The 24530-nt window shown below is 40.3% G+C and overlaps 3 protein-coding genes across 13 annotated transcripts in view; 1 reads left to right on the top strand and 2 right to left on the bottom strand.

Annotated features, from left to right (window-relative positions):
* COL8A1 (collagen type VIII alpha 1 chain) overlaps window positions 1-24530 on the bottom strand; it is a 494271-nt gene that overhangs the window by 52453 nt on the left and 417288 nt on the right. The gene's annotated exons all lie outside the window — the stretch shown is intronic.
* The window catches only part of CMSS1 (cms1 ribosomal small subunit homolog), a 362379-nt gene that overhangs the window by 71070 nt on the left and 266779 nt on the right, over window positions 1-24530 (bottom strand). The window contains exon 1 of one of the 3 annotated variants that reach the window (XM_070508622.1): window positions 3515-3656. The exons of the other annotated variants lie outside the window; for them this stretch is intronic. Within the exon in view, the coding sequence (XP_070364723.1) occupies window positions 3515-3641 (127 nt within the window). The 5' untranslated portion in view covers window positions 3642-3656. Of the gene's footprint in view, window positions 1-3514; window positions 3657-24530 lie in introns of those variants that run through there. 3 annotated transcript variants of the gene reach the window in all.
* The window catches only part of FILIP1L (filamin A interacting protein 1 like), a 297674-nt gene that overhangs the window by 10616 nt on the left and 262528 nt on the right, over window positions 1-24530 (top strand). The gene's annotated exons all lie outside the window — the stretch shown is intronic.

The raw sequence follows: 24530 nt of genomic DNA, 5'->3' as shown, positions 1-24530 counted from the left end.
ATGGGTCTTCACTCAACTAAAGGGTTCCACAGGAAGTCTGCAATCCTAGCAGGAAGGTGAGTGACAGGCCCTAGCCCAGGTAAGGGTGCAAGCTTGGATCCTGATACCCCGACCAGGGACCCGCAGTTATAGAAGATGAAGCCCATGTGCAAAGGCAGGGCTCCTTTTCCACGAAGAGGTCACTCTCCAGCTCCCAACTGCTCTTTGGGTGAAGAGCCAAAGCGAGGTTTCTCGGTACGGTCCTTTGCAGGGTGGCTCCAGATCCTCTGCTACCATTTCCTGCTATCTCCACCAGAGTCCTTGCCCCAGATGTCTTACTTAGAGTATCTACATATTCCTGATATTAATTTACCTGGCCAGCTGGGAAGGTCGTCAGAACAGATTCAGATGAGCCCCATGCAGAACGGGTGCAGCCTATGCTGGCCTGGAGGAGGTCTGAGCTTCCACAGGTCTCACATCTGCAAATGTAATCTCTGGGGGTATTCCACAGCCTGGAAGCTTGTACTTGTGCTTGTAATGGTATCCTGACTGTACCGACTTGTTTCTGTGTCCTTTCTATGAGTCGACCTCTTCTGATTTAGTGAAGTGGTGTCTCGGTCTGATTCTTCACCAATCCCAGCCTACCACTGACAGTAGTTTCGTATGTCCTGCATCTCTTACGCACAGCACACAGGGATATTTAACTAATGGAAACCTCGAGGAGGCATATTCTGACTGCCTTGGCTTCTAGACTCCCAAGCACAACTCTCTGTCCACATCAACAAACGTGTCTGATGGTATGAGAAGCTACTGAAATGAATGACTTCCAAGATGGGTTTTAAGTGAGAAAGAGTGAGAAGAGGAAGCTCATTGATAAAAAGGGCTGTGTTTGGTGAAAGGAGAGATTACAAGCCAGTTTTGAAAGTCTAGTTGCATCCCAGGAGGTTGAAATCCTGTCTGAGGTATGCCATGTGGAGAAGGGAGAGAGAGAACAGTAGTAAGAACGGGCTTCTGAAAAGGGAACTAATCTTCTGAAACATCTCCTGGGATTGCATCACCTTGACCCAGCAGTTGTTTTTCATTTCTACTTTCCAAACTACCTTTGTGTAAGGATTAATGACCTTCCCTCAGCCCATTAACTCAGACTATCATTAATATCCAGGAAATACCTTGTCAGTACAGCTTAGGGTACATGAGAAATGCTGTGTTTTAGGTTAAAAATGGTTAATCTTACAGCTCTTTACCTACTCTTTTCAATGATTACTGAGTCTTCCTAGAATTCTTTTTGCCTCAGGATTAATTTTTTTCCAGCTGAGGAAGATTGGCTCTGAACTAATATTTGTTGCCAATTTTCTTCTTTTTTTTTCCTCCACAAAGCCCCAGCACATAGATGTATATCCCAGTTGTAGGTCATTCCAGCTCCTCTATGTGGGACACCATGACAGCATGGCCTGACGAGCGGTGCCAGGTCCGCGCCCAGATCTGAACCAGTGAACCTTGGGCTGCTGAAGCGGAGCATGTGAACCCAACCACTGGGCCATGGGCCGGCCCCTGGTTAACATTTTAATCACAGTCTTGCTTGTAAGCTATAAAGTTGTTAGATAGGAATTGTAATTGATCCAAAAGAAACACCTTCCTGGAGGGTAAAGTGAGTTTCAAAATGTGTCAAAAAGATGTTACTAGCCTAAATTCCTATAATTCATATGTGTTTCATGTACTTGGAAACTGAATGTTGCCACCCCAAATTCATTATTATTGGTCAGCTTCAAATGCAGGCTACTTCAATTTTAATCTTTGGTAGAACACATTATCTTTTAACCAACTTTTTAAATAGGCTAGAAAAATCAATCCAGGCATACATATTTGCAAGCTTTTAGAAGAATGTTTAGTAGACTTACGCAATGCTTCTTGTCAGGTGTTCTTGTGAACACTCTGTCCAAGACAAGGCTAAAAGAACAACAGTCACAGCTTATTTTGGTAGAAGAAACAACTCAGAAAGAAAGTTTCCTATAAACATAGATCACATATGAGGAGGAAGTGAGATAAAGGCAGAATTTTAATAGAAAGATTAGAATGAAAGCACAGGTGAGGTTTTGGCTGTTACAGGGAGAAGTGACGACAGAGGTAAAAATATGGAAGAGACAAGGATGCCAACGGGCAGTGACCCAGCCTATGCTAAAACTGGTGGTTCTTGGCCAGTCCCTGGGGTGAGGGAAACAACGGAGGGGATCGTTCTCATCTGCAGTTTTCCTGAATCTCTCTTCCCTTGAGGAGAGGCAACAAGCTGAGGGCACTGGTGTAAATCATTAAAGCAATGGGCCACACTCACTGCCATCCTGCAAAACGGGAAGGGGCCCTCAGCCTGAACCTTTGGATTCCTGGGTTTTGCAAAAGCAGGCCTTAGTCGGCCAGCTCTGTGCTGAATTCTTCTCTGCCTTGGTCACTGTCCTCTGGGTCTTGAGAAGAAAGGCCTGTACTCCAAGCCATTGTTCTTTAAACAAAGTTGTGAACTGCTAACAGTTTTGTTTAAAAGTTTATAAAATGGTAACCACATTGCTACATCTCTCTGGAGTATCTTAAACAAAATGTGGTTCAAATTTCTTGTTTAAAAAAAAAGCAGCTCAGAGTCCTTGCATAAACAAATAAAGACAACTGATGTAGTTAACAGGCTTTGTGTGACCACAGCTCTCTCATCTTAGTCTTCTGTTTCTTGCCTTGGGCAGAGGTCAGGGTGAGCCATTCAGTGAAGGGGCCTCCAACCAGTCCATCTGCAGGCTCCCCGCCCGCCCCCCCGCCCCCCACACCTTGGCATGACTGGTGGGGGGGCGGTTAGGGAGGGGTAGACAGGGCTACCTTCACTATGGCCTGCCCCTGCAACCCAAATACACACAGACAGCAGTCATCTCCATTCCAGGGACATGAGAAGCCACCCCTCCTCAGAGGATGGCCACTAACTGAAGACCTCCACGTCAGTGCAGCTGATTAAACAGCTCTCGGGACTCCTGGTAGGGCTGTGTGCAAGGTTCTTATGAAAAGGGGTTGATCTTTATGTAAAGATCAACTGTTCACTGATAATGTCTCCGACATTTGGGGTACAAAGACTCTTTTCTTTAGAGTAGAAGACACAGATCCATCCTAACGCAACAATTTATTTGAACAAACATGCTTATTGCAAAGCCTGTCAGGCGAAATCCAAATGCTTTCCTATTTAAATTTCCCAGGGGACAGTCTGTAACAGCCAGTGCAAGTGACCCTTCTTGGGCTTCTAATAGGGTCCCTGCTGGCTGCCCCCACCCACCTCCCCATCCCAGCTTTGGCCCTTCTCTGCCCACGCCCCCTTTTTGCTCACGCTCAGAATGGCTGCGGTTTCCTGCCAAATCAATGTTGCCAACTTTCCTGGAAAAAACCTGATTCAAGATTTGGGGAACAAACCCCTAAAGACTAGATATTCAGTCACTGAGGGACTCATGCTGAGAGTAGATTTTGAAAAAATTAAAATGGCTATCCTGTCACTGATTTGGTTCTATGCGAATACCTGTGTGGCAGTGCCCAGTGGAGCAGCAACAGCCTTCAGAGTGGAGCAGCTGGCTCTGCTCAGGCCTCAGGGTCCCTGTGTGTCTTTCTAGCTGGTTCTCGCCATTCTGAGGTGTGGCCTTTTCCATGCTCTCAGCAGGCTCCTCTGAAAGGGCTGCTTGCTCTGTTTATGTGCTGAGACTTCTAATCACCAGTTGCCTTTTAAAGACTCCTGGCCTAGGAATACACAAAAGTCAAGGAAGGTACTTCACAAAATCTAGATCGATGCCCCCTAGTCAGTTGGTCAGCCTGGTTTTTATAACTTAGCATCCCAAGCCTCAACCACATACATTTTCCTCCTCCCTGGCACCTGCACGGCCATGAGCAGAAGGCATTACATTGCTTTTTCCTTTAAACTGTCCTTGCCAACCTGCTCTGCCCTGGCAGAGCTTGGAGGTAGACGGAAAGGCTATTTTTGATGACAAGGCTTAGCAACAATATTCCTTAAACAGAAAATATCTCTCCTGCACAGTCAAAGCATTATAGAATACTTTTTAATATAATTTAGTCCCTGATCCCAGAAAAAGGAGAAAGCTGACTTTGCAAGGTATCACCTTTGGTGGCCAAGTAAAGAGCTAACAAATTCAGAGCAATCACAGCGTCCTTGGATTCGTTCTTTCAGTCAAACACTGAGCAGCTACGGGATGCAAAGCATTCCGGTGGATACAGAATGGAGTTCATACTATTCTTACCCTTGAGGAAGTAACAGTTTAGCAGAAGAAGGAAAAACATAAAAACTATAAAACAGTGTAGAATACAACAAGTGTCACAAGGGAGGTACAGATAAAGTGCTGGGGTGATTCAGAGGAGAAAGAGAGCCTGTGGAGAAACAGAACTCATGTTTACAACAAGGATCCAGTTTCTTCCACAAACATCCTATGCAAAGTGAAGGCTTTTAAGGCCATTTCCGCTTCTCTTCCCTTATGACCCCCTTTCCAAGGACATTTATCCTCTTACTGCGCCAGCCCCTCCTGTGATGGACTGCATTGGATGGCACATGTGTGACTTTGAAGGCATATTTATTTTCACCACAATCAAGAATCCCAACAGAAGCACCTTCCTGAAAGCAAGGCTGTGAGAGTCGAAACTGTTTTTCAGTTGCTTACTCTCTGCCTTCTCTTTGCTTCTTTTAACCTGATCCCCCTTACCTAAGGCCACTCTTACCTGGCTGCAGAGCTGGACTGCTCCTCCCTGCAAGTATCAAAGCTCATTTTCAGAAAAGTCTCCGGGCCTGGCCTGTGCCGCAGGTCAACACACTACCTCTCCTCTTGGGCAATAAGGAGTTGCTGTTTCAGTGGCAGCATTAACTGTCCTTTAGTACAGGAAGGTAGGACATTAGCTGTGCCTGGATGGTGAGGAAGGAGAAAACATTTCCTTCCCCAGGCTCTGTAGAAAGCTCTGACAGTAACTGGTGACCACCACACAGTTACTAATACATGTGTCTGCATTCTCATAGTCTAAGGAGAACTCCAATTTGCACCACACAGCTCCAGAGGCCCCCAAGTACAAAGTGGCCAAGGTACTCCAAATCTGGTTGGCTCCCACCCTACATGCCAGTGAGAGGCCAGCGTCATCCCACACTTCCTTCTCTGCTCTCCATTACCTAGGCTGAAAGACTGACTCCTGACACCTTAGGAAACCGAGCCTCTTCAGACTGCCCCACTAGGAATGGAAGAGTCAGGAAAGGGGAACCTTCTTTGCTAACGGCCTGGGAGAATTCTCTCCAAAAGACAGCAGGATACCTCACAACAGCACTCCACCTGAACCTGCAGCAAGGCAATCGCTAACCTCACCAGGCCTCAGACTCCACCAGAGCTCTCAGCGACTCCAGTCCTCACAACCTGGGCTTCCTCAGCTACCAACAAACACACAAGCATCACTGGTCAACAGCCTCTCCTCTACTGTATTTTCATTCCCGTACATCTCTGTTTCCGTCCTCAGATTCCCCCCTTCCTCTCTTATTTCCCTCCAAATCCTTCCCACGGTGCTCTCTCAATCTCTGGAAGACATGTGGGACAGTGCAATAGCACAGCTTTGCAGTCAGGCAGATCTGGTTCAGTGATTCTAATGTGGACTCGCAGTGTGATTCTAAATGAAGCACGTGGCTTCTCTGTGCCTTATGCCCTCATCTGTGAAATCCAAATGACAGTAATTAGTCTGTAGGGTGCTGTGAGGATTAAATGTATAAAACAGCCAAGTATAGTACCTAACTCATCCTACGTGCTCAACACAGGATAGATATTGCTGTTATTGGAAGCCCCACATCCTTACCCTTCTCACAGACCCCTGTTCCACCTATTGTCCACCCCTGCCTCCAGGACAGACAACCTCTGAGCCTCCCAAGAGAAGACTGTTCATGCTCCCACAGCCCAAGCACCAAGCCTGGGGTAGTATCATTCTCCAGGCCCCAAAGTGCTGCTTCCAGGCCATTCCTTTCTGCTTTCATATCAAAACACCTCCTCCCTCAAGGCTCATGCCATTGGCTCATGCCACCCTTGTCCAGTCCCCAGTTCTGCCACCTACTGACCTCTCCTTATCCTTCTACCTATTTAATAAGGACTTTGGCAACTAGATCAAACTTCCTTTTCCTCCTAATTCCCTCCCCATTGTGGGAAGCCTCAACTTGAACATGGATGATCATTACAACAACGTGGCTTCTGAGTTGCTTGACTCCCAAACCCTTTGTACACTCCACCTCAGCAATCCAGTTCCAGCTGGAACCTTCTACCTCTGCACACCTACGATACTTGACTGTACTTAAGTGGTTCACATGTCTCTTTCTCCCTGGTGAACTGTTAGTTCCTCACCACTAGAGACCACATCTCATTTGACTTTTTATCCTTATCTCTACGACAGAGTCTGGCACACAGTGGGTGTTTAATAAATATTTATGGAATGAATACCATGGTATGTTTGTATAGTTTTTTAGAGCTTACAATATGCTTCTCTATTATCTTATTTGATATCACGTTAGGGAGGTAGAAACATTATTATGACTCCCCTGTGTAAATACAGAAATGAGGCTCAGAAAAATTAAGTGACTGACTCAAGGTCCCATGGTTGGCCCACAACAAACACCTCTGTGTTACAGCACCCAGGTCTGCAGGGGCTCTCCCGCCTTCCCAGCTATAAGAACAGCCCTCTTCTTCCCTGCCTTCCTTGCCCTTGTATAATTGTTTTTCATAAAAAAATAAAAAGAAAATTTGGAAAGATGATTGCTTATTCATCTTATGAACATTATGAACAGTTCTGAGAGGATTATGCATCTCTGTGTTCCCAAGGGTCTTCTGCCATCAGACTATACATTAAACTCTCAGGATCTTCTTCAAAGAATCATGTAGTATTCTATTTCATTGCCCCTGGTGTGAACACTAACATGATAAATGTTCAGTCTATTACCCACACTAAGTAGATTTTAAAACTGGGAAATGCAGAAACCCAATCTTGTGTTCTCTGATTAATTCAATCCTGGATTTAAGCTTCCTGATAAAGCCCACAAAATGACAATTCAAAACTCCTGTGGGTTACCAATGAAAAATGATCATCGGCAGAAATTTGAAAACTCCCTTTTAATATATAAAGAAGAATTCTACAATTGGCAAAGCAAAAGCTGTTTCCTCAACCACTCGAGGCCACATCCCGTACACAGCTGAATCCAGTAAGTTCCTAACTGGAACCTGACCACAATTCCAAACTGCGAGGCTATCTAGTTTCAGGCAGTGAACGAAAAACCTTTATCTGGGTCATTTGTTATCTTTAAGATGTTTTCCTAGATTAAGGAAGATATTTTTAAAAAGGGGTTATAGCTAATGGTTTCTTTTCATGGTAAGTTTCCACCCCTGTATATGGCAATGATTTTTGTGAAAGTCAGCATTCTTTAGAAAAGTACTGTCATGCTAGACACTGAGGGATACAAAGTTTTCAGGGTTGTAGGCACTCATACTTCAGGAGTGAAGAAAGACATGCACACAAATATCCATACTACAAGAAAGCTTTCTTTGCATGTATTGATATCTATTGGCAGCAAGAGCCAAAATTCAATAATTATTACTAAAAGTAAGTGACAATGATAGCTAACATTTACTAATTACTTGCTACACGCCAGGTACTATGCTGACTGCTCTAATACAGTAACTGATTTATCCTAAGATCGTTATGAGGGAGGTACTATAATCACCATGTCCAGATGAGGAACCTTAGCCTGCAAGATTTAGTAACTTGCCTAAAGAGCTGGTTAAATGGTAGAACCAAGATTCAAATACAGAATTTTTGACTCTAAAACACAGTGCTTATTCCATCCCATCTCATTATCTCCTTCTACTGAAGCATCTCATCACCACTACCAATACTACTTTATTTTTCTTACCTATTGTCAGTGGGCATCTGCAAACTGCTGAGGGATGCACAGGTGGGCTTTTAGCTGGCTGAGCTGCAACCAGCACAGAAGAGGCCAATGGCCTGGCAATAACAAACTACAGCACAGCCAAGAGTCAAGGTCCTCACTGACCTATAGTCTTGTTGCTATTCTGATTTTACCAGACTTTTCAAATAGCAATGTAGCATGAACCATCACTGTGCCTAGCTAAACACTAAAATTTTTATTACCTGACCAAATATGCCTTTGTTGATAAAATTTTAAAATCAACAAATTAACTGATAAAGGTTTCTACTGAGTAAAAATATTACACAAAGCTATTCAGAAAAAAAATGCAATAAAACCATTGCAACTTAAAAGGTAGCAAGTATCCTAGTTGAATATTTTGTTGAAATAGAGGCCCAATTCTGGGTTGGGGAAAATTTAAAAACCAAGCAGTAAGTCTTTGTGACAGTAGCTGAATAACCAAAAATATTCAAATCCAGAACTAATTATTAGAGTCAATGAAAAATCATGTTGAAAATAACTTAATGATTTGGAAAATGTTTATGATAAAAATGTTCATGAAAACATGTGTTTGAAACAGTGTGATCCCATTTTTAGATGAAAATCCAACAAAACACGCATAGCACTTGTATACTGAAAACTACAAAATGTTGATGAAAGACATCAAAGATCTAAATAAATGGAGAGACATACTGTGTTCATGGACTGGAATGCTAAACATAGCAAATATGTCAATTTGCCCCAAATTGATAGTTTAATGCAATTCCAATCAAAATTCCAGCAAAACTTTTTGTAGATTTAGACAAGATAATTCTAAAATTTATATGGGAAGGTAAAGGAACTAGAATAGCTAAAACAGTGTTGAAAAGAAGAAAAATGTTGGAGGAATGAGTGTACCTAATTTCAAGATTTACATAGCTACAGTAATCAAGACTGTGTGTCTTGGTAGGGGGACAGCCACATGGATGAACGCAACAGAACAGAGAACACAGAAATAGACTGATGCAAATAGGCCTGACTGATTTTTGACAAAGGTCAAAAGCAACTCAAACAAACAAAAAAGTTAAGCCTTTTCAAAAAATAGTGCTGGAGCGATTCGACATTGAGAGGAAAAATGAACCTCAACTTAAGTCTGCCACCTTACATCAAACATTAATTGAAAATGGACATGGATTTATATGTAAAATATTAAACTATAAAACTCTTAGAAAAAAATAGGAGAAGATCTTTGGGATTCAGAGCTAGGCAAAGAGTTCCTACACTTGACACCAAAAGCACAATCCATGAAAGGAAAACTAGATAAATTAGATTTAACCAAAATGAAAAACTTTTGCTCTGCAAAAGACCCCTTTAAGAGGATGAAAAGACAATTGTGAGATTGGGAGAACATATTTGCAAACCACATATCTGACAAAGGACAACCATCTAGAATATATAAAGAACCCTCAAAATTTAACAGTAAAAAACCAAACAATCCAATTAGAAAATGGGCAAATGAACAGGCATTTCACCAGAGTGGATACACAGATGGCAGATAGGCACTTGAAAAGCTATTCCACATCATTAACCATTCAGAAAATACAAATTAAAACCAAAATGAGATATCACTATACACCTATCAGGATGGGTAAAATTTAAAAATAGTAACAACACCAAATGCTGGTGAGGATTCCGAGAAACCTGATCACTTATACATTGCTAGTGGGAATGTAAATTGTTACAGATACTCTGGAAAATAGTTTGGCAGCTTCTTAAAAAACTAAAATATGACCCAGCAATTGTACTTCTGAGCGTTTATCCCAGAGAAATGAAAGCTTATGTTCCCATAACCACCTGTACATAAACATTTATGGCAGCTTTATTTGTAATAGCCAAAACCTGGAAACAACCCAGATGTTCTTTGATGGTAAATGGTATGGTTATACCTAAACTGCAGAATATTACTCAGCAAATAAAAGGAACAAATTATTGATCCATACAACAACCTAGATGAATCTTCAGAGACTTAAGCTGAGTGGAAAAAGTCAATCCCAAAAGGTTATATATTATATGATTCTATTTATATAATATTCTTTTTTTTTTTTTTGAGGAAGATTAGCCCTGAGCTAATTGCCGCCAATCCTCCACTTTTTGCTGAGGAAGACTGGCCCTGAGCTAACATCCATGCCCATCTTTCTCTACTTTACATGTGGGAGGCCTACCACAGCATGGCTTGCCCAGTGGTGCCATGTCCACACCCGGGATCCGAACCGGTGAACCCCTGAATGCCAAAGCGGAACATGTGCACTTAACTGCTGTGCCACAGGGCCAGCCCCTATATAACATTCTTGAAATGATAAAATTATAGAAATGGAGAACAGAACAGTGGTTGCTAGGGTTTAAGGAGGTGGTAGAGGTAGGAGGGAGATGGCTGTGGCTATAAAAGGTCGTCATCCTTGTGGTGCTGAAACGTTCTGTATCTTGACTGCATCAATGCTAATACCTAGTGGTGATGCTGTTCTATAGTTTTGCAAAATACCACCATTGCAGGGAACTGGGTAAAGGATACATGGATTCTCTCCATATTACTTCTTACAATTTCATGTTAATCTACAATTACCTCAACCTAAAAAGTTTAACCAAAAAAAATCAAAAGTGTATATTTTGGTTTTTACATAAGAAAAAGAGTGCGAAGATATGTATCAGAATCTTTACCCTGAGGTAGCAGTGAATCAGTGACTTTTATTTTCTTCTTTTGGAATATCTGACTTTTTTGACAGTGAACATACATTGTTTCGGTAATTAAAAAGTTAAGGAAGGTGTCAGCTACAATAAGCACAGCACTAAGCTCTAATGACATAAGCTGTCCAACTCAGAATACTTCGGAATATGTTAGGCCAGGGACCCCTGTCTTGGTTTTGAGATTTTAAGGAGTATAATGACTATTGCATAGAGTGTTTAAAATGAGCTATCCTTTGCTTTTTAAACTCCACATTTCAATTTTTTCCATTCTGTATTCTATTTTTTCAGTCATCCAGTAACTTCTAATCTCTCAAGGTACTCGGGAAATCTCACAGAGTTCCAATTTACGGGACCTGTAGTATCAGGCCGGATCCAAACATAGAGAAAGTTATGTGTATCCAGGAGAATAACACACGTATGGATAGCCAAACTAAAGGGAATCTGACCAGGAAGTTCCAGCAGTTACACCTGGAGTGTGTTTGTTTCATGAGAAGAATGGAAGCGTGATTTTAATACTGAAGTTAACAGATTTTTCTGATACTTAGTTGCTTAATTCTAAAAGATTCTGAATGCAGGCAGATAAGTCCTGAGAACAAGGTACGAACTTAAAGTAGGTATACATAATTCTTTCTGAAGCAGGAGTGTAAAAATAATAATAGTAATAATCACCTACTTTTGCTCAGTGTTTACTGGATACCAGGAATTCTTCTAAGAGCTTAACACGTATTGACGCATTTAACCGTCATAACTAGTGGTCTTCAAATTGGGGTATGTGTACTGCGGATGCAAATATTTTGCAAAATGTGCACATGCAAGAGTATTTTAAGGAAATTAGTCTCCAGATCTTAACTTTCATTTGTACTTTATTTTTTAACTGCTTGAGAACCTACCTGCATTCATATCAGCCCTTTTGCTTTACTAAAAGGCAAACTCTCGTCCAAGACAAATCCTGTTTGTTAATCCTGCTCATTGTTAGTTAATCCTGCTCATTGTCTTGTGCCTCATTGTCTCTGGGGTACACAAACTTCCTGGAATCCAAAACATGTTATGCATAGAAATACTACTGGTTTCAGGGACACGTGCTTTAATCAGGACATCTCCAACCAGCAAGAGTCCTGTGTTTTCTGTCTCATACCCATTTTTATTAAGTGTGAAGCTTAGTGTTGAGGCGTTCTGAACAGTCAGAGTAGAACAGACTCTTTCACATGTTACGTGGATGTTTTCTGGCAACGCTAAATTACTCAAAATACATACCTAAAATACATAAACTTTTTTTCCATGATTTTTTTCTATTCTCTTTGAGTTACTCAACAAGGTAGGTAAAACTTATTTTTTCAAATCATGTCAACTATTTCAGCCACAACCAATTCTCATCTTATTTCATATTATACAATATTTACTCCTTTCTACCTCTTATTATAAAAAATAAACTTTGAAACTTATGATGAAAAGTTTTAGATTTCAACTTTAAAATGTGTGAGGAAGCATATGGTTTTTCTCAGTTATTTTGAGAGTATATTTCTGAAGACCACTGCTTACAATAACCCCACGAGGTGGATATTAATATCCTCAACCCCATTTTACAGATGTGGCACAAACGAGGCCCAGAGAAGATAAGCACTTGCCCTGGAACACACAGCTGTGAAAGGTCACAGTCAACCTTCTGACCGGAGGAATTTGGCCCCAGAAGCTGAGCTCTAACCACCACACTATACTGTCTTTAGAATTTCAATTAATATTACTCAGGCCTGACAGGGAATCAGAAAAACATACCTCTGATTCATGAGATGAAATACTGAACAAAGAATTCTGTTTTAAGGAAATGTTGGAAAATGTCTACAAAGACAAGTTTAGCTTGTGCCTAAGGATAGTGGTAGAAAATTGTTAGTTTTCCAGTATCATTTTTATTATCTTCCAGAGATGGCAAAGATAGAAATGTGGAATGCTCAAGTGAGTTCAAATACAAAGTTTAGCTGGAAAATTGAGAAACCAGTATGTTTTTAAAACATAAGTCAGGCACTTAAGTCAGAACATGTCTATACTTCTAACGATAGAATAACTTACTATACTTCCTACTTGGGAATATCTATGGTAGAAGCCATGTACTGCCAAGCATCTTTAAAACCAGATGTTCTTCCTTGCTACATAATATCCCACACTGTGCTTCTTCCCTTACAAAAGATAAGGTCTTTCCAATCAAATTCCACAAAGTTCACTTATTAAAGCACTTTGTTCTGGGGAAGAGGAAACACATGGATACACACACATACCTCTTAAATGTAGCGTTCCAAGAATGACATTTTCCAATTACCTTAGGTTAAAATTACTTCTAAGCCAAATTGCCTTGCAAATGTTTAACCTCCACACTACATTCAAGTTTTCTTAAAATACACTTTCGACTACATGGGATGGAATGAAGCAGGTAAGCTCTGGGGAGGATGGGAGACACCGCATTCCCTGGTGAGCCTGGCACACCTGCAAAGAGCTCCTTGGAGAGAGGTGGTGAGACAACTTGAGCAGTTCCTTTGGAGAAGTTCTTGGCTTTCAGGTGGGCTAATTCTGTAGATCCCATTCTCAGAGTGAGGCAGGGAAGGCAATGGGAAATGCTCGAGAGAATATGACTGCAACCCCACGATGGCCTTCGTGGCTTTGGAAAGACTGAGGTTTGTGATGCAGAGAAAGAGCTCAGGCAGGGGATCTGGACAGCTTTACAACCTGCTGTCCTGGAGGCCCCGGGCGGGCCACGCCTCTCCATGGCCTGTCTTGCTCTGAAAGTCTATGACGCAGAAAATCTAAGGCGGAACTGCTTTCTCTAAATTTATTAGAAAATGTTACAAGGCAGAGAAATAACCTCTTCCCTGAAAAACCACGGTCAGCATGACTGGATCTCATGCTTGCATTTCCAGCTGCACTTTTCCGAAAAGTGTTTTCAATTATTTCCAGAGAGCTAATGTTCCCTTGACTATCTTAAAGACTAAGAAGAGCAGGACAATTAAATTTGAATCTTGAAGAAAACAGCAGCAGACAGCTGCACAATGGACCCAGGCGGACAAGGACGCCAGGGGCTTTTCTAGAAATGGCACTCACAGAGCGCTCCACAGTCCAGGGAGTGACTGCCCTGGAGCAAGCCCTCCACGAAAGGAGCTCAACTGGGCAAGCACAACGATGGAACAATGGAGCAAAAGAGCCTTGAGAAAATGGGAATAGGTTTTCTGTGGCTACACGCACCCCCACTTCTCTTATGAGAAAAACTGGTTGGCTTTGGGGTGAGGGTGTGGAAGGGAAGAAAAGTGTAGGACTTCCACCCTCCTCAAATTTTGTTTAGAACCAGGAGACCTTAGAGATCATCTAATTCAATTCCTACATTTCACAACTGAGGAAACAAAATGAAAGATGAGCTGATATGCTCTAAGTCAGCTGGCCAGCCAATTAGTAGGTGGCAAAATGGAAACTGGAACCCAGCTGTTCCTACTGCACGTGATACTTAAAAAGCCATTCAAATCTTCCTCAGTTACGCACTGGGCGTCTTCTCTCCCAGATGACTGAGGAACGATAAACTCTTATTTTATACAAATGCCTAATCAAATTGGTATTTATATTATACTACTTCCATAGAGAGGTATCTTTACCCTCAGAGGTAAGATATCAATGAAATGATTCAGTCACAGAATGCTATATAAAGAACCCGAATGAACAATGCTTAATTCCACTCTGTTAAACTAAAGCGTGATTATTTTAGAAATGTTACCGAAACTAAAGTGGGTTCGCCTCCTGGCGAGTTAAATCAGACTCTCCATCAGAAGTAGTTGTCACACAAAGCAGGGTCTGTTTGCAGCAAATAGGAGGGCGTGTGGAATCATTTCCAAAGATGTGGTGTCCCGGAACAAAGGGGAGCAGGGGCCTTTTATTTCGGATGGGGAATGAAGATTAATGAGGCCTACGCTCCTCCCAGAGGGGAGAGCTCAGCATTAAAGAGGAGGCAAAGGTCATAGGCGCTGCTCTTGTGGTGGGGCTTGGTGTGGTTCAGGGTGGCTGGTACTGCGTCCGTGCTTCCAAACCCATCCTTGAATTCCTCGGGGCAATTAGTTGGTGACAATGTTTCCTGCTTCATATGCTTTTTGCTTGACATAGGCATTGACCTATAGGTGAATACAGGAAAATCTTCATATCTCCATCTCCATCTACTCTTTAAGGCTTTTAATTAAGTTAATCCATTATTTATATACAGTTAGAAAAACTAAAGAAGAAATTTAATTTTCAAGAAATTAGCTATTATTTAAGTAGGAAAGAATCAGAAAGCCATGTAAATTTACTGGATGGTTTAGCTTGTGTACGTGCAGTGACAAAATTAATTCATATAATGGGACCCACAAAATGGAGGCTGCCCCACTGGCCAGGCACCTGGGTCACAAATCTAAACCTCTGTCAGCCTGCACTTAGGGAAAACCTAACATAGACAATCACAATCCTCCAACTCACCTGACCCTAGAGGACAGACCCTGCTGGCCTTATAAGGAAACCCCCCGCCTCCTGGCCAGTCAGCCCCGCTGTCCACATAGCCTCTTCTAATGCTCTGTAACACTGGCTCTCGCCCAAAACCCCTTGGGAAGGGTGCGCCACTGCTCGTGAGGACCACACTCCCCAGTCCACTGATTGTTTTCTCTTCAATGGAGGACACGGAACTCGTTACTAATTGTTTTAGTTTTGTCATTTCACAGCATGTAGCAGTATTAGGAAAATGCAATTGAAGCCTAATAAATAAAGTAATTCCTGTAGGGCAAGTATAGTCAGAAAATTGGAAAGCAAATCAATAAAAGTACTAAATTTCTTTAAGCTGAAAACAAGGGCTAGATATTGGAATGTATTAACAAAGCAGCAATGTCCAGACAACTAATGTTAACTGTATTAGATAAATTTTTAATCTGGGATACTTTACTGGCAGGAAACAGACAAAATGGTCCTTCATGGTACTTTGCAATGCTGATGCTTTACAGAGCAGAGAAGGGAAACTTCCTTATTTCACCAAAGGACACTTTCTCTCAGGAGAGGATCAACCAGGATTGATTCACACACATGTGAACAGTGCCTTAACTGGCGTTCTAAAAAAATTTCTGAGTCAGGCCAAAAAATAAACAAAATTAAAAAGTTTAAATCACAAAGGGGAAATAAAGACCTCATTTAATTACTACCTAGAGAAAAGAAACCGGTTCCACATTGTAATGCATTAGAGGATTTAAAAGGTGAATCAGTGGAGACAAGAGAGAAAAATAGGAAGAAAAAGAAACTCCAGGGCAAAAAGGACAGGAAGACAAGCAAGGATTAGAAAGAGGAACAGGAGACGGGTGGGAGCAATGAAGGGAAGGAGGAGAGAAAGCACCATACAGAGAGAGGGAGGAAAGAACAAGAACTTGATGTCCACATCAGACTTCGGGAAAATTGGTATGTTCCAACAGTTTTGAAAATGTAACCATTTTCTTGGCAATTTATTATGAATTATCAGTGTGTAAAATATTTATTTTCTACAAATCTTAATATTTTGTATATGTGTTAGGGAATAGTTTAGGTTTTGGAAATGTATTTTGCAACCAGAAAGGTCATCTGCCCATGTATTAGCTATGCCTTGATATACTTCCTTTGATAATAAGAACTTACTCCATGGCATTATTTTTAATTTTGGAGGCCCTCATTCCATAATGACAAGTCTTCATTTCATAATGTCTGAAGGCTATATTGGAAACCTATATTAATTTTAGATATGAAACTATCTTTTCCATATCAAATCAAGCTTTTGATTTACTTAAAAGATGTTCAAGGAATAAACCTCTCATCGTCATTGCCTCCTCCATCCCAACAAGCTCTCAAATCTAACCTTAAAAACCTATAGAAATACAGGAAAACCTATAGGAAAAAATTTTTTAAAATTTCCAGTTGAAAGCACAGGAGACAATTTTTGTGACCTTGGCTTCAGTAAAGATTTCTTAGGTATGATACCAAAAGCACAATCCATAAAAGGAAACATTTATAAACTGGACTTCATCAGAATTAAAACCTCTCCTCTGTGAAAGACACTGTTAAGAAAAGGAAGAGACAAGCCACAGACTAGGGGAGAAAAATCCATGCAAATCATATATCTGAAAAAGACTTGTATTCAGGATATATAAATATATTTCAAAACTCAATAATAAGAATGCAATTTTAAAAACGGGCAAAAGATTTGAACAGATGCTGTGCTAAAGAATATACACGGATAACAAGTACATGAAAAGATGCTTGACAGCACTAATCATTAGGGAAATGCCAATTAAAACCACAGAGAGATACCACTATAAGAATGGCTAAAAAACACAAGCAGAAAACCAACCAAACAAAAAAAACACTGACAATACCAAGTGCTGGTGAGGATGTGGAGCAACTGGAATTTTCATACACTGCTGGTGGGAATGTAAAATAGTACAGCCACTTTGAAAAACAGTTTGGCAGTTCCTTATAAAATGTTTAAACATACACTTACAATAAAATGCAGTAATCTCACTCCTAGAGGAATATCCTAGAGAAATAAAAAGTTTTGTTCACTTAAAACCTATCCATGAACATTTATAGTGGTTTTATTCATAATTGCCCCAAAAAGGAAACTACCCAAATGTCCTTCAACTGGTGAGAGGATAAGCAAACTGTGGTACATCTATATGATAGAATATTACACAAGGGCAAAAAGGAACAAAGAATTGGTACACACAACAACTTGGACGAATCTCAAGTATGTTATGCTAAGTGAAAGAAACTAGATTAAAACTGCTGTGATGCTATTCACATGACATTCAGGAAAAGGTGAAATGAGAAGAGGAGAAAATGAGGTGGTTGCTAGAGGTGAAGAGTGTGGAGAGGGTTCGATTAAAAAAGCCAGCAGGAGGGAATTTTTTGGGGTGATGGAAGTGTTCTGTATCTGATGGTCATAGTGATCACATCACTGTATGCATTTGTCTACATCACAGAACTATACACACAAAAGTGAATTTTACTGTAGGTAAATTTTTAAAAAGTGAAAACATGGGTTAGCCATTGCTCCCAACTCTCCAGTGATTTTCATTAAAAATTTTAAGAGGTTCTACACTAAATGGTTGTAATGATCCATAGGAACAGACGTCATATTTTGGACTTTAGCCTGGTGGGTAATAAATTTTTTAAATATTTTAAATTAAAAAATAAGTATTGAGTGTGTCAACTGGAGGTCAGGTAGTGTTTATAAGTGATAAAAACACAGACATGAGCACAACTTGTTTTGGGTCCTCTATAGTGTTAGAACTAGAAGGGGCTGTCCAAAAGGAAGCTGAGTCAAAGGTAATTCTCAGTGGTAGCACTTGAAATAATATAATCAATGATGTTGCTGGTCCACACGCACAACAAACTGTGACTTTTCTGCCCCTTTCCTCTGTGGTGCTAATGATGACTCCGAATTGTTTTGCTAATCAGCTCAATAGGGTAACTACTTGGGACCAAATAAAATGAAGCAGCCTGTGGCGGGTCAAAGAGTTCCTCCCATGACCAGTAAGGAAATACAAGTATGCTCTGTGCTGGATGCAGGTTGGCTGCAGAAAGGTACACGTTTATTTCATTAAAAGTTATTTTATTACCTAGGGGAAACAAATGTCCAGTTGAGCTCTCTAACACGAATCATATTTTATTGAAATGCAGGTGTACTTTTGAACTACAGCAGCCATTTGATTAATTTGTCCAATGACTAAACTCATGACCCTCTATATTAAATATACTGACCTTATGACAAAGAATCTAACCTGGAGCTAAGTTACCCATTAAAACCCAACTTGGGAGTATGTTACTCTTCATGAAAAAGTAACCACCTCCATGTCTGTGAGTGGAGATCTCCAGAGAAACACTGAATGAATAAAAGACATATGTAATTTTTTTATTTGGCCACTCAGGAAGGGGATCATCAACATGCATAGCTCTGATTCTCAGGTGACAGACAAAAATGACAGAACACTGAGGTGGCTGAAGAATAATTCAGAAACAGTTCATCTGGAGAAAAGGTACTTAGTTTTCTCACGAGAGTTGAAAAGCCTATGTCTGAGGATGTTACTCACCCACATCTTAGGGTTGTGCTGACAGGCAGGATGGAAGAGGACCATAGAGGGGTCTTGGTGATAAGAGAGGAAGGAATAGGAACATTTTTGCTTCTGAGACAAAAAGGGAAAGAGACTTTGGACTGACATACAGCTTTGAGAAATCATAAGCGCTTAGAAAAAGCATAGCCCCAAATGGGCAACGTATGTATAAAAAGACTTTGCTATATAGTAAAACTCAGTCATTTTTCCCCAAATGAGGAAACACAGTAATGAAATGAATTCTTAAAGGAGGAGGGTAGACACAAACCACTAGCCATCTCGATGTGAAATACTCTCATTAATTTGTAGTCACACAACGTCCTACAATAAGCTGTCCAATCACATCCAAGTTCTCTTCAGGCACATGGTTGCACAGCAGAATCCCCTTCAACACTTTTAAAACAATTCCACCCCTAGTGATTCTAATGCCATTGATCAAGGTTGTGTCCAGGTAGCAACAGTTTTAAAAGTTCCTCTTGTGATTCCATTGAGCAGCCAGGGCTGTGAAGCACTGCTTTAGGAAATTTGATTTGGTCAGGAGGATCAGCTGAGAGCTACAATCATACATATACATTTAAAAGTGTGCCACAATTCAACAATCTTGACAGAAAAATCTGAAGCTAAAGAGATGGACAGGGAACGAATTTTTACATTATGAAATCATTCCTGGATTCATTCTTTAAAAGCGGTTCTTTAAATAGTGGCTACTTTACAATTCACTACTTGATGTTAAGCTGGGGTTAATTAGGAATAGGTATTTTAGCAACCATATTCCACCTGAGCTAGCAAAAGGGACGCTATAGCACCTCTGAGGTGATAATATGAGCGAACTGAGAACTATGATTTGATTTATATTTTTTCACCTGACATTTTACGAATATATCTAAGTGGAAAAAGTGAGGTCCATCTGTATATCCATTTGCTTGTGTTTATACATAAGTGATGATTTCTCTAACTTATTTTTATGGTCAAATCTCCTGCATATATGGAGTAAAACCACAACAGTTCCTGTTTATAAAGCTCCCTCGAATAGACACAGCCACTATAAGGTTCTTACTTCTCATAATATCATAATGTCTTCCAGTTTTTAGAGGATGCTCCCTTTAAAGAAATCTTGGAATCTTTGAAAAGCTGTATTAATTTTCTTTGAGTTTTTCTATATATCTCAAAGTGAGCCCAAAATGTGAATCTGTAAGCAACCTTGATCAGAATTCATATTTAGGACCACAATAATCAGTTTGACAAGAGCTTATAAAAACTTGCATACCTTTAAGTGTATTGCATGAAAAAAAACTTTACCCAACGGGGTATTGAAAAATAGCAGGTGGGAGACTCACAGGGCCTTTTTAAATGAGCCATTCGAAAGGCTGGCATTAAAACTATTTATACATGTGCATGAAATAACAATACGGAGTTTTTGGATAAATGGGGTACACATGCGGAATCTAGACGACCAGTCATGCAGCAAATGAGGTGGGTCTCATGGTCCAAGGTTTTCCTTTAAAACTGAGCACTTTTCTGGTGGCATGAAAGTAGCAGGGCAATAGAGTCTTAATGCAAGAATTATTATTATTATTATTTTATGAAAGGAAGAAATAGCACAAATTACCTCTGACTTGGTGAAATGTTCTCTGTAAACCAGCTGTCAACTTCAGAATACATCATTTTTATTTTGATAATTATGCTCATAACCTTAATACTTTTGGTCCAAAGCTACTGTAGAACATCTACGGCATGAATCAAAGAAATGCTGGTGTTTAAAAAAATTTTAAAAAGTTGGAAACAGAACTCAATTCAGACTGATTATTCTACTAATCAACTTTTTTTTAATGTAACAGTAAATGTAAACCTTGTATTTCAAAGGAGATAAAGAAGCATGCTTCTAAGCAAATAATATTTTCTTCTTAGCAAAAATCATCTGCTTTTTTTGGCATTGGAGATAAAAACCATCAAATCAGGCAAGAAGAAAAGGTCACGACAACTACGATAGTCTCAAACAATGGTTCTCAAATTTTGGTGTGCATCAGAATCTCCTGGAGAGCTTGCTAAAACACAGGTCTCTGGGCCTCGCCCCAGAGTTTCTGGCATGAGGCTCAGACATGTCCATTTTTGACAAGTTCCCAGGGGATGTTGACGCTGCTGGTCCAGGCAACATATTTTGAGAAAACAAACTAAGAACTCCTCATCAAAAATAATCCTTTGGCAATGACCTAGTTGGTAAAGAAAGTATAGGTTCAAGCACTCCTGAGATTCAGTAAAAATTCTTTCTTTTAATCATTTTCTAGACAACTTTGACCCTGTCAGGTACTGCTGTCAACATGTCTGACTCTGAACAATGAAATCCACCCATACCTTTTTAAAGACTTAAATTGCTGCTGAAAAACTGTAATTTCATAAATATAGCCAGTCAAATGTATACATTCTAAATTACTAGATTAAACTTGAATTTTTCTAAACATTAAATGAAACCACAAGGGCAAGAGTTCTCCATTTATTCTTCTTTCAAAACCACAGGCAAGCTAATTCTACAGATTGTGGAATGTACAATAGGTCATTCTCACAAAATAAACCCCAAAGGGTAGAATTATATCTCTTTAAACTAGGCGGTGTCTTAAGTCAATTAGGGTAAGTCTTTGACTATCATGCTGACAAGCAAATTTTGTGACATTTATGGACCCCACAGAAACAGAAACATGTAACAATAAATTTTAGCAAGAGTATAAAAAATGGATGTGTTTGTGTGGCATCTATAAAGTCTCCCCAAAGAAAATCTGTTGGCTATAACCAAAAAGTGGCTCCCCTGGGAGACTGCGTCCAGAGCTGCATTCAGAAATATGGATGCCATGCGCTGCTAGGGGCCTTCAGAGCTGGCTCCTGCCTTGCATAGATATCATGGGCCTCTTTCTCCAACATTTTCCTGGAAATGAATAATATCTTACAGATAGAACAGAATAAAAACCTTAACTAACTACCATCCTTAAGCTGTAAGTTTAATGAATGAGTTTCCACATCTGTAATGATAAAAAAAATTTTTCTCCCTAACAGGACAGAAGAGCTCCTTTAAGTTTTTGCTCTCCTGTATTTGTAAATTCTTGCCTATGAGTTATATAACTACTAAGCAGTATTTATTTTTTGCAAGTGCAGTTTCAGTATGTTAAACAGAATAGATTCTATTCTCTGAATTCTATGCAGCATACTTTATGATACAGGACTCCATTTAACAATAATGTTCTTGGCTTATTATAAAAAGCATATTGAAGAATCAAGAGGTTCTGATTTTTACAAGTCCATTCTAAAGATTCAGTGGAACTAAAAATGTCTAGAAGGATGCCATCTTTGTGTAATTATACTTTTAGAACATTATGTAGTACTTTTTCGAAAATGGAAAGGGAAGATCACAAGATCTTGGCACAATTTTTTTCAGACAGCCTTAGATCTAAATATGCCACGCCTTGTACTCTGAAACAGTGGTTCTCAATCCGAGGCGATTTTGTCCCCAGGGGACATCTAATAAAGTCTGGAGACATTTTTAATTGTTACAATGGGACGGCGCTACTGGCATCTAGTGGGTAGAGGCTAAGGATGCTGCTAATAAACATTCTACAGTCCCCCACAACTAAGATTTATCCAGCACAAAATGTCAGTAGTGCTGCTGCTGAGAAACCCTGCTCTAAAACAACTAAGACATTAATAAAAATAATAAAAAGATGTGATGTAATATAATATAGCAACATAGTCAGCTTGACCACCCCAGTAAACATTCTATTATTTTGTATTAATGTATATAAAAAGTTCACTTCCAAAAGAAGTTTTTGTGACAGTCATACTAATAAAAATCAAACTACAGGGGCTGGCCCGGTGGCGCAGTGGTTAAGTTTGCACGTTCTGCTTCTCGGCAGCCTGGGGTTCGCCGGTTTGGATCCCAGGTGTGGACATGGCACCACTTGGTACACTATGCTGTGGTAGGCATCCCACATATAAAGTAGAGGAAGATGGGCATGGAGGTTAGCTCAGGGCCAGTCTTCCTCAGCAAAAAGAGGAGGATTGGCAGTAGTTAGCTCAGGGCTAATCTTCTTTAAAAAAAAAAAAATCAAACTACAGTGGCGTGTAGGCTTCAAGGAGGAGGCAATTAGGAGTCAAAGGTCAAGCTATAAGATCTTAGCGCCAAACCAAGAAATCTTCCTGGTTAATCCCTAAGCTACCTACAGAGAGATCTTTCTACATAAATACAGTCATGTGCAGCATAACGACATTTTGATCAATGACGGACCGCATATACGACGGTGATTCCATAAGATTGGTACCATATAGCCTAGGTGTGTAGTAGGCCAGACCACCTAGGTTTGTGGAAGTGCACTCCACAATGTTCGCACAATGACACAATCGCCTAACAGCACATTTCTCAGAATGTATTTTTGTTCTTAAGCCATGCATGACTGTAAACATGGAGGGTAAAGGGTGCCAAGTACAATCAGACTCTTCTAAGGGGCTGGCATTGAGAGATGAGATTAAAGTCTGCCCAAGAGCATAAGAGGGGGCTCTCAAAGAATACCGTTAGGTTTCCAAGGACACAAATTAACCATCAATACATCTGCTGGATAATAATAAACGGTGGCGTAAAACCTGTTTTAGATGAAAGGTGATCCACTGTTCTCCATCTTTCTCGCTGACAGAAAAGAGGAAGGCTTCTTTAATCCCATCAGTGTGGATTAAGATTAGGTAGAAGACAGGCAGAGATCACAAAAAATGTCAGACTGTAAATTGTACTAAATAATCTTCATCTCTTGAATATGTTTAAGATCAGAAGAAGGACCTTTGGGTGGCTTAGGTGACACCCCATCTTGAGAGAGGACCATGGAGCATGGAAGCGGTCTGGAGTCCTGCAAATTTTTTCTAGAATGAGGGAACATCAAATGAGGGGCCAGATATCAGCAAGACTAAGGGATATAACATTGGCTGTTGATATAACAACGCCTTCCTCATGTAAGATCCTCAATAGACATTTCTTGAACAAATAAATGAATAATGACAGAAATGTGTGACTCTATCTTTTGCAAACACAGACCAAAACCAATTTATATTCGTCTTTTTTTTTTTTTTTTTTTTGCTGAGGAAGATTCACCCTAACACCTGTGCCAATCTTTCTCTCTTTTATATGTGGGTTGCTGCCACAGCATGGCCAGCTGACAAGTGGTGTAGGTCCGCACCTGGGAACTGAACCTGGGCTGCTGAAGCAGAGTGTGCCAAACTTAATCACTAGGCCACAGGGCCAGCCCCAATTTATACTCTTACCTCATACTTCAGGACAGCAGTATGAGCCAGTTTCAAATGGATTGCTTTGGTAACCAGGGTAGGAAAGCATACACATGTATCCCAAAATAGGATCAAGAAAGAAAATTCAGTCCAGCCCTATTCGGGTAGTAACTGACTAGTGAAAAGTGGTAACATTCCACATCTATTCTCACAAGCCTTCCAGCTCCAAGGCAAATAAAGAATTAGCTGATTAAATGACACAGATTCTAATTACTCAAGAACCCATATACTGTTTCCCTGCCACCTCAACTGCTTCTTGCCAGTGGGTGAATAGGGCAAGGCACTTTCCTTTCCAATCCGACAGTTTCAGCCTTTCTGGGATTGGTGGGAGGAGATCTAAACTGGATTTCTCAAAAGGTGGTCCACAGATTACCTCTATCTGTAGCACCCACGGTACTAAATTCAGATTCCTGAGCTCCACTTCTTAGATAGAACTGTAA

This window comes from Equus asinus, chromosome 5 (assembly GCF_041296235.1).
Source record: "Equus asinus isolate D_3611 breed Donkey chromosome 5, EquAss-T2T_v2, whole genome shotgun sequence".
NCBI classification, from domain to species: domain Eukaryota; kingdom Metazoa; phylum Chordata; class Mammalia; order Perissodactyla; family Equidae; genus Equus; species Equus asinus.
Note: the sequence above shows the minus strand (reverse complement) of the source record. Positions and strands in the feature narration are given on the sequence as shown.